This window comes from Pocillopora damicornis, chromosome 9 (genome assembly GCF_964200805.1).
Source record: "Pocillopora damicornis chromosome 9, jaPocDami1.2, whole genome shotgun sequence".
Taxonomy (NCBI): Eukaryota; Metazoa; Cnidaria; class Anthozoa; order Scleractinia; family Pocilloporidae; genus Pocillopora; species Pocillopora damicornis.
Genome location: NC_142678.1, coordinates 5,103,088 through 5,120,106, shown reverse-complemented (window position 1 = coordinate 5,120,106; position 17,019 = coordinate 5,103,088). Strand labels below are relative to the sequence as shown.

Here is a 17,019-nt window from a genome sequence, read left to right as displayed (position 1 = left end):
CCTACAAATTCACGCTAAAAGCTGAAGAATTATTTTCAACCCTGAAAGTTATGGCTTTACTTCGAGTGAAAGACCAGTAACTTGAAGATTAAAAACAGGTAAAATTATACAGTTAGGAAACGTTTATACTCATTGAGAGGATTGGATGTAGGAGGCAAAGCCACGCATGTCGTTGAAGTGAGTCAGTGAGTTAGTAGTTTCCTGGTGCTACTGATTGTTTATTTCAGAGCACTAAAGAAAACGATAAACATCTTAAAATCATCTCAGTATGGTGCGTAAAAAATCTAAGCTTTTCCTTGCAGAAATATCTTAAAAGGTGTGATTGGGGCACATAGAGGAATTTAGTTTCTATCAAGAGAAAGCATTTTGATGGTTGGATTAGGGAATTATGCCCAGTAGATTGGAAAGTAAAGGTTTTTTTTTTAGTCCTTGCCGTGACACTACACATGATGATAAAATCTCTCAAAATAATTTTACACAGGTGTCTCAGGCACGTATATGATGACAAGACTGTTCCTGGCATAAATATGTGGAAAGTTGATCTTAGTCATACAAGCTCTGAAGACTAATTTTATTTATTTGAGGAGGGAGCATTTTACCATTTCAATCAGCAATTTATACCCAAAAGAGCTGCCAAATTTGAGAAGGGAAGCGATGTCTTAACTAAGATACCTTGAGTTTAGCATGCGGAAAAGGGAAAATTAATTTTAATCAACAGAATAACAACAAAAGGAGCATAGTTTAATCATTATTTGGGCCTAGAGGATAGACTGATAGAGGAACGGTGAGCTTTTTGAGCTAGCAGATATAAATTATGGCAACTATTACTGTTGTTAACATTATTATGTTTAATATTGTTAATATTATTGTTACCATTCAATTATCGAGTGAGTGTCAAGTAATCAGTATATTCTTGAATCATCTTTCTCTTGTGGAACAGGGTACTTGTAAATATGTGGGGTGCAGTTGGCTTTCTGCACCAGAGACAAATCTTGTGCAACACTACCTTCTAGTATCATTAGACAATCTTGAATTCTTTCCGATACTTTATACAAATTATGCTATATCAGTAGCCGCATGAGGTGTTAAACTCCTTTTTTTGTGATTTTTATCATTGTCTTACCTTTTAACCAGATTCTCTCTATTAAAGTCTATTGGGAATCTCTTTTGTAGTGTCCACTAGAAATTTGTTTTGTCCAGTTTTTGTACTTTGGGTTCTCCACTTGAGATAGTGACAACTAAAGATTAAAGTTTAACATCACAAGGACAACATGTAGATTGTGTGAACTGGTTGTGTGAGGCTATGTAAAGGGACTTGTTGGAAATGCACTTCTCTTTGTAGGTCCTTACTCATGTGAAGGTTTTTCTTTCAGGGCTTTTGCCAGAAATTACACTGTCTGTGAATCCCTTTGTTTGTGGCAATTGTTATAGTAGACCTTCCTTTCCTGGAAGAGTACTACAGTGTTTGAAACATATTTTACCCAACTCACCATCCAATTTCTTTGTTTATTCAAACTTAAGACATTGCTTCTGAAACCCTGTCAAATATGTGCATCTGGTTGAGTAAATCTCTTTTTTGTTTGCTTACATTTTAGAACACTGCATGGCAAAAAAAAAATATCCACTTCTGGGAAAAAGCCATATCAGTGCAAAACTTGTGACCAGTGTTTTGTAAAAAAAGGAAATCTACAAAGACATGAGAGATCTCACACTAGAGGAAAGCCATACGAGTGCAAAACCTGTGACAAGTGCTTTCATAGACAAAGAGATCTAGAGGTTCATGAGAGATCCCACACTGGAGAGAAGCCATACCAGTGCAAAACTTGTGACAAGTGGTTTGCAAAAAAGAGTCATCTAACAGTACATGAAAGATTCCACACCGGAGAGAGGCCATACCAGTGCAAAACTTGTGACAAAGGGTTTGCACAAAAGGGTGATCTACATAGACATGAAAGATCCCACACTGGAGAGAAGCCATACCAGTGTAAGACATGTGATAAGTGGTTCACACAAAAAGAAACTCTAAAAGCACATATGAGATCCCACACTGGAGAGAAGCCATACCAGTGCAAAACTTGTGACAAGTGCTTTGCACAAAAGAGTGATCTAATAGTACACGAAAGATTCCACACAGGAGAGAGGCCATACCAGTGCAAAACTTGTGACAAAGGGTTTGCACAAAAGGGTGATCTACATAGACATGAAAGATCCCACACTGGAGAGAAGCCATACCAGTGTAAAAGCTGTGACAAGTGGTTTAGTCATAAAGGACATCTACATAGACATGAAAGATCCCACATTGGAGAGAGGCCATACCAGTGCAAAACTTGTGACAAAGGGTTTGCACGAAAGGGTGATCTAGCAGTACATGAAAGATCCCACACTGGAGAGAAGCCATACCAGTGTAAACGCTGTGACAAGTGGTTTAGTGATAAAAGTTATCTACATAGACATGAAAGATCCCACACTGGAGAGAAGCCATACCAGTGCAAAACTTGTGACAAGTGCTTTGCACAAAATGGTGATCTAACAGTACATGAAAGATTCCACACTCGAGGGAAGCCATACCAGTGCAAAACTTGTGACAAGTGGTTTGCACAAAAAAGTCGTCTAACAGTACACGAAAGATCCCACACTGGAGAGAAGCCATACCAGTGCAAAACTTGTGGCAAAGGGTTTGCACAAAAGGGTGATCTACATAGACATGAAAGATCCCACACTGGAGAGAGGCCATACCAGTGCAAAACTTGTGACAAAGGGTTTGCACGAAAGGGTGATCTAACAGTACATGAAAGATCCCACACTGGAGAGAAGCCATACCAGTGTAAAAGCTGTGACAAGTGGTTTAGTGATAAAAGAAATCTACATAGACATGAAAGATCCCACACTGGAGAGAAGCCATACCAGTGCAAAGCTTGTGACAAGTGGTTTACTCAGAAGGGAACACTTCAAAGGCATGAAAAATTGCACTCTGGACAGCAGCCATATTCCTCAGATTACAATGAAACATTTACTTGCTGGATTTGTCAGGAGGAACTGAGCAGTGCATCCCAGCTCATTAACCACTATGAAGAACACATGAATTTCCCTTGATTTTATTGTTGATAAGTCTATCTGATGTAAGATTAAGATTTAAAGAACGTTGGAGTTTTGCAGTAAAATGAATAATTTTGATTTTTCAGATTGACTATCTTATAAAGTGGGACAGGTGTAGTGTTTAGACATTTTGTTACTGTTATATGGATTTATCGGTGCGAAAAGAATCATGGTACTGTAACATGGCGCTGGTGTAGGTTAAAGAAACCTGTTGAGTTTATCTGCACCTATCAGGGTATTAACAGGCCATTATTACAACAGGTACAGCTATTACACCTGCAGCAGGCCAAATGCTATATGCTATGCCACTTTTACAATCTGCATCTAATGACAATGTCATTTCTTTTTAAATAGAGGTTGGCTGGTTTTCTTTGTCAGTAATGCTCTTCAATAATCTTACAAGCTAATGTTTGTTTTCTAAGGATGCCTTTGCTTCCTCTTTCCTTTAATTCTTCTTTAAGCTGAGGAACTGTCATTTTTGTAAAGTCAGTATAGCTCAAAGGCACAGCAGAGTGAATTTGAGATGCAACAGTACTTTAACCACTTTGCAGATTAGATAAAGGTGTAGTAATTTCAGGCGGTACAGTTTTTTCTTTTTCGGAATATGTCCTCTTCCCAGTACTCTAGTTTGTTTCTGATAGGATCTGGGCTCCCATTCCCTTTTTCTTAAGTGCCATTAACATGACTCTTGATGAAGAACATCTCCAATAGAGTCCCACTTGTTGAATTTCCAGAAAACGGTGGACCCTGCAACATCAATGTTCCTTTCAACTCCTTGCTCTGTAAATGTTTTTACTACTTGGTACATTTGGAAAAGCCATGGAATATATGGGAAACCATAATATGAAGGTATTGGGTAACTCTCTTTCACTTGTAACCTTCCCTTAATCTTTTGAGAAAAATGAAATCACTCACCTATTGTTTTGCTTTCAACCAAAACTCTGTGGGGCTGGTATTCGGTTGCCAGTTTCTGAGATTTTTTACAGGGCTGCGAAGTACACCCATATTTTTATGATCTGTTCAGCAGTTTCAGGCCTCAAGAAATCATTCATTTTCTCTGGAAGGTGATACAGCATTATTTTCTTATCATTTCTTATGAGACTTATCCATTCGTGAACAGAACTTTCTTTGCCATCTGCATTTTTCTTTCCCAGACATCAAAAGACACTCCACAAGACCTTCTACTGTGAATGACCTTATTACTTATTTAGGTGTGCCTGTTTGTTGATCAGGTTTTCAATACTCTCCTAAATATCCCAATCATTAACTTCTGTTATTAAATTGGCAGGTAACACTCATCAGTTATTCTTAAAAGCAGGTGAAGTTCATCAACAATTATATGATCCAATTCAATTTCCAGAAGGGGTTCCTTACAGCAGCCATAATCATTCTTTGATTTTTTGGACATTTCTTTCAATTCTTGTAAATACCTTGAAAGTGGCTTTGAATTGAAATAACTAAAATGCTGATCTGTTTTCCATCTATCATCCTTTTGGATTTTACACCATGCACATGCATAGTTAGCTGTTGCTCCATTTAAACCTAGCATGCGGAGAATGAATTTATAATTACCGCAATGCATGGTCCCTAATTGTTCCTTTCAACAGGGCATCGTAATCTAACACAAGCTGTAGGCCAGGGAAAACTTGTGCGGTTTTCTCAGAGGGTTCTCAGTGATAATTCTATGCCATTCCTTTTTACAATGGATAGGGTATTTCCAGGGCGAAAATTGGTTTCGTCTCCAAAAATTTAGCTGCATATCATTATTAAATCTGTTTATCAAACAAATTTTAAACATGTTTAAGCTTTGGTGTGAACGGGGTATAAGCTCCGGTTTACTGAACTCAACTACTTTTGCATATTCATGCTGACAGTTCTCTCTGTCATCCGACATTTTTTTAAAAAACCCGGGAAAATGTATTGTATTTCAACTCGGAAAACAGGAGGAGAGGCTACCTAGCTAGAAGGGAAATTTTCAAAATGGTGGACGAAGTAAGGCTGGTGTCAGCATGATTGCACGAAGGGTGTTTGAGCGAGCGCAGAGCGCATGAAAGTGACACCTGGATGAACTCGTCTAGTTTGAGAAGAAAATATTAACTCTTTTTCCAGGGACGCTAGGAACCGTTAATTCTAGTTTTAATGGGCCGTTTTCAGTATAGAAATCGACTATGGCTTTCGAACAAGAGATTCAGATTTAAGGACATCAAACATGAGCACAGAGAACTTATGTGGAACGTTTTAAGGTAGCACGTTTAGACAAATTTAAGGGGAATTAGAGAAGAAGTATAGGGGATTTTTCAGGAACAGGAGGAAATTTCAAAAGTGTTGGGAACCGTCGATTCATCAACTCTTTGTAAACAATATTGCTCAAAGGCAAAAGGAAATATTCTTCATTTGAATTGGATTTGGCGACCAGACAAAAGTTTTATTCATAAGCTATGAAAGGAAGGTTTTGACTACGGTAAGTCCAGTTTTCACTGTTTTCTCTGTAATTTCAAACGCACCGAAATACAATCTAAGTCCACAAAGTGACGCGATTCGCATGCGCGGCGGCCATGATGTAATAAATTGTTCGCCATGAACTGTCTGGAAATACCTTTGCTAATGGCAATTGTTACGATAAAACATCCATTTATGTAGGAGTATTACTGTTTGAAGTAAATTTTACACCGAATTCTGCCCATTTTCTCTGCCTATTCAAACCTAATCTATTGGTACTGAGTTTCAAAGGTAACACCTTGTTAGATATGTCCTTCCTTCGGTTGAATAAATAGAGAATAATACATGGGCGCGCGTAGATATGGAATTTCTCTTCGAGTGTTTCACTCGATAGCTCACGAGTGAGATGTCAAGTTGAACACAAGAAGAAAAATTCCATATCTACAAGCAACCATGTATTATTTTGTTTATCATATAAACACAAAAGCCCTCTTACTGGGAAGAAAAGCCGACTATTTTCAATGAAAATAAATGAGTCGAAAATCCCCAAATAATAATCGTAGAGTGCGTTGGCTCTAACTCTTAAGATAGAAAAACTGAGCTCTGAACCATGATTGCAAAAACAACAATGGTCGTAAAGTCGACAGAAGACTTCTTTCAGGTAAACGGCCAAAATCGGCCGATGGCAAATCTACCAGTTGTCGATTTTCATTCTCAGCCAAGAAATGCTAACATCAAAGCCTCTGAATACGTAACTTTCGGTTTTTTCTTTTAGTATATTGGTTTTCTTCCCCTTCTAGGAAAGTTTGAACCTCACTGTCTGTCAGCGATACGGAATTTTTCAGTATTTTAGCCGCCACAATCCGAGAACGTTCCGACAAACTACCTAATATTGAGAACCGGGAAGGCTTTGCTGATCATTCATCAAATTGTCCGAGTGGCGCCAAAGGCGAGTGACGTGTCAGCAGCTGATTGGCTATATCAACACGTCAAAAAATACGAAATTTTTTCACGTGTGTTGTTACGGCTTTTCTCAGGCCGGAAATCCCTGTATAACACCGCAGTTTATATGATAAAAAACTTTTTTCAGAAATTATGAGTAGGTATCAATGGAAAAGTAACTTTGATATTCATAACATAGATTCTTGTTTTACAATAAGATATTTTCAGTTTTTTGAGTACCCACTCAAGATCAAGGTACTTGGGTGCGTTCCTTTGGGAGAAGCCGGATCTGGATTTCTGATCTGTGGCGTTCCTTTCGAGCAAATCCATTTTCAGATCAGTGGTCTATCAAATCCACTCTGGACAAGAATTCATCGGATTACTGATCTTCGTAATCTAAAGACGGATCATTGGATCATTGATCCAACGCGTTCCTTTGAGCGAAGGATCCGAAATTAATCATTTTGCCCAGCAGCGCTCAATTTCAAACAAGTAGGTTCTTCATATATTGACCGGAAAGATTGTTGGCAATTGCTCCACAAATTCTGCGATAAACGCGAAATAAAATCGATTTTGTAATGTTAAATCGAGCGGCCACTGATCGCAGGCATTTAGGGTTCCCGAGTATCCTTATCGTAATTAATACTTGCTTCTGTAAGTCAATGGCAGGTCTCCCACCACTCCTTTGTCCTTAAGGCAGACATAGGCAAATAGCTAAAAGGCGTCCCAAACAGCTGACTGTAGTTCTTGACATCTGAAAACGACTTTAAAAATTTGAAACAATGTAGAGTGGTTTAATTCGTTCGAAATAATTTTCGATGCGGACATGGCTCTGCCTCTCCCTTATCAAAAGAAACAACAGAAATTCTTCATCTTGACAACTTCTCACTTCTATTAGTATTGAATCATCGGAAAGTTCCTTTACTCAGGGACCGCGCAGAGGGAGGGGCTGGGGGGTCTTTAGCCCCCCCCCTTTTTTGCAAGAATAAAAATAAATTAAACAAAGAATAATTTAACAAAACATTTTCCTTCACGCATTCTTCTTTAGCTTCCCCCCCCTCCCCCCCCCCCCCCACTCCAAAACTTGCTGCGCGGTCCCTGTTACTAACGAAACAACAGCTGTTCTATCCGCGACGGCAATCTTGTTTTCGTTTTAAAATTTAGCGCGCGATTCCGCTTGCGTGCTCTACAATTTCGCGCCCGCTGTCATGGTGACTGATCTGATGAACTAAAGCTAAGTTCCTTTGATGCAACGTGATCTGTCTGATCTTGGATCACAAAAACCTAATCTAGATCTTCCTAAAGGAAAGCACCCTTATTTTTCCCGTAAAGACCAATCTAGGCCACCTGCTCAACCGCTGACTGAAAATCAATCGGGATGACTCCATGGCCGTAAAAACCTCGGATCAGCAGAAGGAAGGAAAACTTTCACTTGCTTTACCTTTTCATTGCATTAAACTTTTTACTTATTATGCCGATCATTATAGTCTATTCAGTAACATATACAACCATACTAGAGTAATAATGTCCACCCAGGAACATATCAACAGGAGCTCTCATATCAACAGGAGCTCTCACATCCCATATAAACCCTTGGAGACTTCCTTTGCCCTTATTTTTTCTTCATTTGAGAACCTAACCAGAGGTTACAGTGTGCTGGCTAATCGTAGCAAATGAAATTATTGTGTAACGACGCTCTGTCACACGCGATTACGAGAAACGTTCTTCTAGTGAAGACAGTCAAACTTCTGATTGTGATACTCTCGCGGACGTGGTGAGAACAGAGTTTTTCGCGGGAATTTTGAAAACTAAGACTGTTCTTAAAATAAAATGATATACAGGCAGCGTAGGTAGGTATGATGCGTGAGAAAACTCCTAGTCCTAATGCTCAATCTTGTTCCCAGTGTCCTCTCTTCCCTGTTCAAATGAACAACCTTGGGGAACCTGTAAGTGAGGCGGCAGTTACAAGCTAACGTCGGTTTAATGAGGAGACAAGGGCGAATCACTTTGGAAAACATAAAAACTTGTAAGGTATGAGTACAATGTTAAATTAAGCTTATTTCCCACGATGGTAGTAGTAGTTGGGTAGATACCTAAATATTTTATATTCATCTGGGTTTCCTTTTCAAATGCGATGGAGTTACGGCTATCAATTAAAAGAACTGAAGTAGTTTGTTTTCATTTGAAATTTACTTTGGAATGTCTCAACTGTTAAAATGTTTCCATTGCCATTAAGCATATCTTGAACCAAATGGATATCTCAATGGAACCAATGTTTCAGCAGTGATGCTCTCCGGTAAACTGCAATTTAAGCAATTTCAGAAAAGGAAGGCAAAAATATGTAGGTTTTGACTTCATTCAAACCTGTGCCTCCCAAATACTACCAACTAAAAAATTTTTCGTGAATGCACCATAAAAAGTTTGAATGGATGAATAGTTAGCAAATCCTTCTCCTTTTGAGATGGCTGTCCCTTTGTCAGCCAAAAGCATATGAGAGAGTTTCCTTACTAAAGAAATTTACACTTAATAGGTTATTTGGGCAACAGGTAATTTAGAATAAAATAGATGAATGTACTTTGATGAAAGCAAGTTTCAAAATAATAGCCAGCTGCCGGCGGCAGCTGGAACTTTAAGCGCACTTATCAGCGATTTTTCACCGAAGAACTAGAATTTCATAGCAAAATATTACGCTTACTGATCGTCCAACTGAAGGAAAAGTCGCTGTGATGCTATAATGAACTTTTCATGTTAAGCAATTAAGCAGCCAAGAAATGCGTGAAAAGCTTTTCGGAAATGTAAACGAGTATAAAGTTTCGAAATTCGAAGCGTGCTACAGGGAGTATTTTTGTTTACAGTATTCGGCTTTCCACGTAATTGTTGAAGCGTGAAACATGCAAGTTTGTGTAAACACCGTCACATTACCGTGTTTACGTTTCAGCACTTACATACTAACTTTAATCAAGATTTATTTTCTGCCAAATCCTGCTCAGTGTCGTTTGCAAAGCCTGCTTACGCGTTAAAATTAAAGTCGGTACTGCACAGTACGGATTTGTCATGGAGAAGCGCGACAGTTTGTCTCGACAAAGTTGTATATTTCACGCTTGAACAAACACCGAAAAGTTGAGCCGTTTGCAACGTTTTCTTAGAAAAGGAATTGCTGCCACAAAACATGTTAATCAAAATAAAGATTCTGATGCTGAAATTATTTTAAGCAATTTAAGGTAATAATTCCTTTCAGTACTGTTAATAAATCATGTTGAGTATTGAAGACATGTGCTGACTGCCCATTTATTATTGACAGTTAGGAAAACAATAAGCCTTGAGAAAAGCCTACAAATTCACGCTTGAAGCTGAAAAATTATTTTCAACCCTGAAAGTTGTTGCTTTACTTCGAGTGAAAGACCAATAACTTGAAGATTAAAAACAGGTAAAATTATACAGTTAAGGAAACGTTTATACTCATCGAGAGGATTGGATGTAGGAGTGTTGATGAAAGAAGGTAATTTTTCTATTTTTATGGTTAATACCTCATATAGGAGGCGAACCCACACATGTCGTTGAAGTGAGTCAGTGAGTTAGTAGTTTCCTGGTGCTACTGATTGTTTATTTCAGAGCACTAAAGAAGACGATAAACATCTTAAAATCATCTCAGTATGGTACGTAAAAAATCAAAGCTTTTCCTTGCAGAAATATCTTAAAAGGTGTGATTGGGGCACATAGAGGAATTTACTTTCTATCCAGAGAAAGCATTTTAATGGTTGGATTAGGGAATTATGCCCAGTAGATTGGAAAGTAAAGGTTTTTTTTTAGTCCTTGCCGTGACACTACACATGATGATAAAATCTCTCAAAATAATTTTACACTGGTGTCTCAGGCACATATTTGATGACAAGACTGTTCATGGCATAAATATCTGGAAAGGTGATCTCTTAGTCATACAAGCTCTGAAGAATAGTTTTATTTATTTGAGGAGGGAGCATTTTACCATTTCAATCAGCAATTTATACCCAAAAGAGCTGTCAAATTTGAGAAGGGAAGCGATGTCTTAACTAAGATACCTTGAGTTTAGCATATGGAAAAGGGAAAATTAATTTTAATCAACAGAATAAAAACAAAAGGAGCATAGTTTAATCATTATTTGGGCCTAGAGGATAGACTGATAGAGGAACGGTGAGCTTTTTGAGCTAGCAGATATAAATTATTGCAACTATTACTAAATTGTTAACATTATTATGTTTAATATTGTTAATATTATTGTTACCATTCAATTATCGGGTGAGTGTCAAGTAATCAGTATATTCTTGAATCATCTTTCTCTTGTGGAACAGGGTACTTGTAAATATGTGGGGTGCAGTTGGCTTTCTGCACCAGAGACAAATCTTGTGCAACACCACCTTCTAGTATCATTAGACAATCTTGAATTCTTTTCGATACTTTATACAAATTGTGCTATATCAGTAGTCGCATGAGGTGTTAAACTCCTTTTTTTGTGATTTTTATCATTGTCTTACCTTTTAACCGGATTCTCTCTATTAAAGTCTATTGGGAATCTCTTTTGTAGTGTCCACTAGAAATTTGTTTTGTCCAGTTTTTGTACTTTGGGTTCTCCACTTGAGACAGTGACAACTATAGATTAAAGTTTAACATCACAAGGACAACATGTAGATTGTGTGAACTGGTTGTGTGAGGCTATGTAAAGGGACTTGTTGGAAATGCACTTCTCTTTGTAGATCCTTACTCATGTGAAGGTTTTTCTTTCAGGGCTTTTGCCAGAAATTGCACTGTCTGTGAATCCCTTTGTTAGTGGCAATTGTTATGGTAGAACTTCCTTTCCTGGAAGAGTACTACAGTGTTTGAAACATATTTTACCCCACTCACCATCCAATTTCTTTGTTTATTCAAACTTAAGACATTGCTTCTAAAACCCTGTCAAATATGTGCATCTGGTTGAGTAAATCTCTTTTTTGTTTGCTTACATTTTAGAACACTTTGCATGGCAAAAAAAAATGTCCACTTCTGGGAAAAAGCCATATCAGTGCAAAACTTGTGACCAGTGTTTTGTAAAAAAAGGAAATCTACAAAGACATGAGAGATCTCACACTAGAGGAAAGCCATACCAGTGCAAAACCTGTGACAAGTGCTTTCATAGACAAAGATATCTAGAGGTTCATGAGAGATCCCACACTGGAGAGAAGCCATACCAGTGCAAAAGCTGTGACAAGTGGTTTAGTGATAAAAGAAATCTACATAGACATGAAAGATCCCACACTGGAGAGAGGCCATACCAGTGCAAAAATTGTGACAAAGGGTTTGCACAAAAGGGTGATCTACATAGACATGAAAGATCCCACACTGGAGAGAGGCCATACCAGTGCAAAACTTGTGACAAAGGGTTTGCACAAAAGGGTGATCTACATAGACATGAAAGATCTCACACTGGAGAGAGGCCATACCAGTGCAAAAATTGTGACAAAGGGTTTGCACAAAAGGGTGATCTACATAGACATGAAAGATCCCACACTGGAGAGAGGCCATACCAGTGCAAAACTTGTGACAAAGGGTTTGCACAAAAGGGTGATCTACATAGACATGAAAGATCTCACACTGGAGAGAGGCCATACCAGTGCAAAACTTGTGACAAAGGGTTTGCACAAAAGCGTGATCTAACAGTACATGAAAGATCCCACACTGGAGAGAAGCCATACCAGTATAAAAGCTGTCACAAGTGGTTTAGTGATAAAAGAAATCTACATAGACATGAAAGATCCCACACTGGAGAGAAGCCATACCAGTGTAAGACATGCGATAAGTGGTTTACACAAAAAGAAACTCTAAAAGCACATATGAGATCTCATACTGGAGAGAAACCATACAAGTGTAAAAGCTGTGACAAGTGGTTTAGTGATAAAAGAAATCTACATAGACATGAAAGATCTCACACTGGAGAGAAGCCATACCAGTGTAAGACATGTGACAAGAGGTTTACACAAAAAGAAACTCTAAAAGCACATATGAGATCTCATACTGGAGAGAAACCATACAAGTGTAAAACTTGTGACAAGTGCTTTGCACAAAAAAGTCATCTAACAGTACACGAAAGATCCCACACTGGAGAGAGGCCATACCAGTGCAAAACTTCTGACAAAGGGTTTGCACAAAAGGGTGATCTAACAGTACATGAAAGATCCCACACTGGAGAGAAGCCATACCAGTGCAAAAGCTGTGACAAAGGGTTTGCACGAAAGGGTGATCTACGTAGACATGAAAGATCCCACACTGGAGAGAAGCCATACCAGTGTAAAAGCTGTGACAAGTGGTTTACTCAGAAGAGAACACTTCAAAGGCATGAAAAATTGCACTCTGGACAGCAACAGCCAGATTCCTCAGATTGCAATGAAGCATTTACTTGCTGGATTTGTCAGGAAAAACTGAGCAGTGAATCCCAGCTTATTAACCACTATGAAGAACACATGAAGTTCACTTGATTTTATTGTTGATAAGTCTATCTGATGTAAGATTAAGATTTAAAGAACGTTTGAGTTTTGCAGTAAAATGAATAATTTTGATTTCTCAGATTGATTATCTTATAAAGTGGAATGGGTGTAGTGTTTAGGCATTTTGTTACTGTTATATGGATTTATCAGTGCGAAAAGAATCATGGTACTGTAACATGGTGCTGGTGTAGATTATAGAAACCTGTTGAGTTTATCTGCACCTATCAGGATATTAACAGGCCATTATTACAACAGGTGCAGCTATTACACCTGCAGCAGGCCAAATGCTATATGCTATGCCACTTTACAATCTGCATCTAATGACAATGTCATTTATTTTTAAATAGAGGTTGACTGGTTTTCTTTGTCAGTAATGCTCTTCAGTAAGCTTACAAGCTAATGTTTTGTTTTCTTAGCAATGCCTTTGCTTCCTCTTTCCTTTAATTCTTCTTTAAGCTGAGGAGCTGTCATTTTTGTAAAGTCAACTGAGCTCAAAGGCACAGCAGGGTGAGTTTGAGATGCAACAGTACTTTAACCACTTTGCAGATTAGATAAAGGTGTAGCAATTTCAGACGGTACAGTTTTTTCTTTTTCGGAATATCCTCTTCCCAGTACTCTAGTTTGTTTCTGATAGGATCTGGGCTCCCATTCCCTTTTTACTTAAGTGCCATTAGCATGACTCTTGATGAAGAACATCTCTAATAGAGTCCCACTTGTTTCCAGAAAACAGTGGACCCATCAATGTTCCTTTCAACTCCTTGCCCAGTAAATGTTGTTACTTAACTTGGTACATTTGAAAAAACCATGGGATATATGGGAAACCATAATATGAAGGTATTGGGTAACCCTCTTTCACTTTTAACCTTCCCTTAATCCTTTGAGAGAAATGAAATCACTCACCTATTGTTTTGCTTTCAACCAAAACTCTGTGGGGCTAGTATTCGGTTGCCAATTACTGAGATTTTTTACAGGGCTGCAAAGTACACCTATATTTTTATGATCTTTTCATCAGTTTCAGGCCTCAAGAAATCATTCATTTTCTCTGGAAGGTGATACAGCATTATTTTCTTATCATTTCTTATTAGACTTATCCATTCGTGAACAGAACTTTCTTTGCCATCTGCATTTTTCTTTCCCAGACATCAAAAGACACTCCACAAGACCTGCTGCTGTGAATGAACTTATGTAGGTGTGCCTGTTTGTTGATCAGGTTTTCGGATCATGTGTACTATAGGTGGACTCGGTCGACTATCGGTCGACTATCGGTCGACTATCGGTCGACTATCGGTCGACTATCGGGCGATGCTCGACCGACTATCGGACGATAGTCGACCGATACTCGACCGATAGTCGACCGATATATCGGTCGACTGTCGCCCGATGCATCGACCGATATATATTGGTCAAGTATCGGTCAAGTATCGGTCAAGTACCGGTCAAATATCGGTCAAGTATCGGTCAAGTATCGGTCAAGTATCGGTCAAGTATCGGTCAAGTATCGGTCAAGTATCGGTCAAGTATCGGTCAAGTATCGGTCAAGTATCGGTCAAGTATCGGTCAAGTATCGGTCAAGTATCGGTCAAGTATCGGTCAAGTATCGGTCAAGTATCGGTCAAGTATCGGTCAAGTATCGGTCAAGTATCGGTCAAGTATCGGTCAAGTATCGGTCAAGTATCGGTCAAGTATCGGTCAAGTATCGGTCAAGTATCGGTCAAGTATCGGTCAAGTATCGGTCAAGTATCGGTCAAGTAGCGGTCAAGCAGCGGTCAAGCAGCGGTCAAGCAGCGGTCAAGTAGCGGTCAAGTGTCGGTCAAGTGTCGGTCAAGTGTCGGTCAAGGGTCGGTCAAGTGTCGGTCAAGTGTCGGTCAAGTGTCGGTCAAGTGTCGGTCAAGTGTCGGTCAAGTGTCGGCCAAGTATCGGTCAAGTATCGGTCAAGTATCGGCCAAGTATAGGTTCACTTACCGACCATATTGCTCAGAAGAAAATAGGCTAAGAAAGAGTGCGAGGTTTTTTCGATATATGTTCCCATTTGGTAATGGAAAAATACATTGTAAAGTTGGTCGCTCTTGTGTAACTAATGTTGTGCCTTAACGTATTTCCATTATTCCTAAAACTACCCGGCTTATGCTTTATCCCTGATGTCATGCTGCCCTTAATCCAACTTACCTAAAATAATCATTATTCCATAGCTCTTATAGCTCTAACAGGGCCTCAACGTTATATTCCTTGTTCAACGTTACCGATATTAACTGTCCAATTTATGTCGGTAATGGGATCCACCTAAATTGTATCAGCTAAAATTGCAGTGTGTAACTGCCCAGCTAAACGAAAAGTAAATGATCTTTTGAAACTGAACTAGGCGGTTAAACTCATTAGCAAAGCGATTTTATAAAGACTTCTTTTTGCAGTGCAAGGTCAGCCGTTGTTTGTTTTTTTTTTATTATTCTTGTTATTTTACCTAGAATAGGGCGTCTTTTTGGGGGTTTGGGCCTTAACAACGGTATCAATTTTTTTCATCCTTAAATAGGGAACTCCGCGGCACCCACCTGTCGGAAATACAGAACTTATCCGCTTATAAGAACCTAGAATTCACGAACCTGTTAGACTAAAAATACCAATTTAGACCCCCTTTACAAAAGAACCTATTTAGCCTATATTTGAAACAGGTTTCTGTTTTAGAAAATGAACCTTAAAGATCTTCAGGCAAAGATAAAAGACATGACTCTCAAAAGTAATGAACTTAAACATGTATGAACTATAAAAATCTCTAAATTTGGTATAAATAATGTATGAAAAACGGTAGTATGTACATGTTGGTTTTGAATTAGAATTCACATGAGTACACCCTACGAGTAGATTTAGAACTGAGAACTCAGATTCTTATAAGCGGGTAAATACTGTAATTTGACTTACTAAAACGAAATCAAGTCTGCAATGAATATCTGATTGTCTTTGCCTCCAGATAAACCTCTTGCCATTTGGATTAAAAATTATCCAAACATCACATAGCTCCAAATTTTCCATCGCATTTTGCACTACCTTTAAAGCGTTCTGAGGTGTTCTGGCGATGCCATTTTTTCAGAAAAAATTGAGAGAGTAAAAAACATCCTAAGCAGCTGGTCTGCTAGTAGACTTACTCTTCTATGTAAAATCACGATCATAAAAGCTTTTGCAATATCCCAAATTGTACATATCTTCCGACGCATCAGGGTGCAATTAAGGAAATCAATACCCTGCTATATGACTTTCTCTGGGAAAGCAAAGGGGACAAAATTAAAAGGACACAAATGATCAATGATTACGATAAAGGAGACCTCACGATGATAAATATTCAAAGCTTTAATAAATTGCTAAACAAAAAGTGGGTAAATGGAAACTTCTCGTAGACTTCCACCTCCAGAAGTGTAGGGGGAAAGTAATGTTTTTAAAGTGCTACTACGATCAAACAGTCGATATCCACTTTTCATAATTTCGTATAAAATATGACTGTCTAAAATATCTTGCTAAATATCAATCCATTACGACCATCAGAAATCTTTTTTTTAATTTGTATTTTTATTTCCGAGAAGTTGCAGTCGCCATTTCTTTATCTCTTTCCAATTATAGCCTGGTTGAGAATTAGGGAAAATGACGTCAAATGCTCAAAATACCTCGCGTAAAATAACTCGAGTGTGCTAGGCTATTGCAATGTTTGAATTTATTACAGGTACAGTAAAAAACCCTTTTTTAAGAACCTAGATTTTAAGAAAAAAAATAGATTAACTGAAAATGTTAGACAAAAATTGTACATTAAAACTCCTTTTACACGAAAACCTGTTTTAGCCTACAACTTTGAAACAGGTTCTTTTTTTGAGAAATTCAGTCAAAGCAACAACACAGTTCCATATATTAATGTTGCGTTTTGTTCTGTTTGTCTTGGATAGCTTTGTAAACTTGGTAAATATATGCTTGGATTTTTAACATATTATGCATACAATACCAAAAATAGGCCACGCCCTCCAATGACAAACAACTCATTTATTTTGAAAACTAGACTGCGAGCAGTGGG

General features: G+C 38.3%; 2 protein-coding genes across 2 annotated transcripts in view; both read left to right on the top strand.

The window, feature by feature from the left end:
- The window catches only part of LOC149039775 (uncharacterized), a 38,693-nt gene extending 35,401 nt beyond the window's left edge, over positions 1 to 3,292 (top strand). Inside the window, exon 3 of the mRNA XM_089183175.1 lies at positions 1,890 to 3,292. Within this exon, the coding sequence (XP_089039301.1) occupies positions 1,890 to 3,093 (1,204 nt within the window). The 3' untranslated portion in view covers positions 3,094 to 3,292. The remainder of the gene's footprint in view (positions 1 to 1,889) is intronic.
- An 8,095-nt stretch (positions 3,293 to 11,387) lies between these two features.
- Positions 11,388 to 12,962, top strand: LOC149039774 (uncharacterized). The gene has a single exon (XM_089183174.1). The coding sequence runs from the start codon at positions 11,484 to 11,486 to the stop codon at positions 12,960 to 12,962; it is 1,479 nt and encodes a 492-aa protein (XP_089039300.1). The 5' UTR covers positions 11,388 to 11,483.
- Positions 12,963 to 17,019: the final 4,057 nt, after the last annotated feature.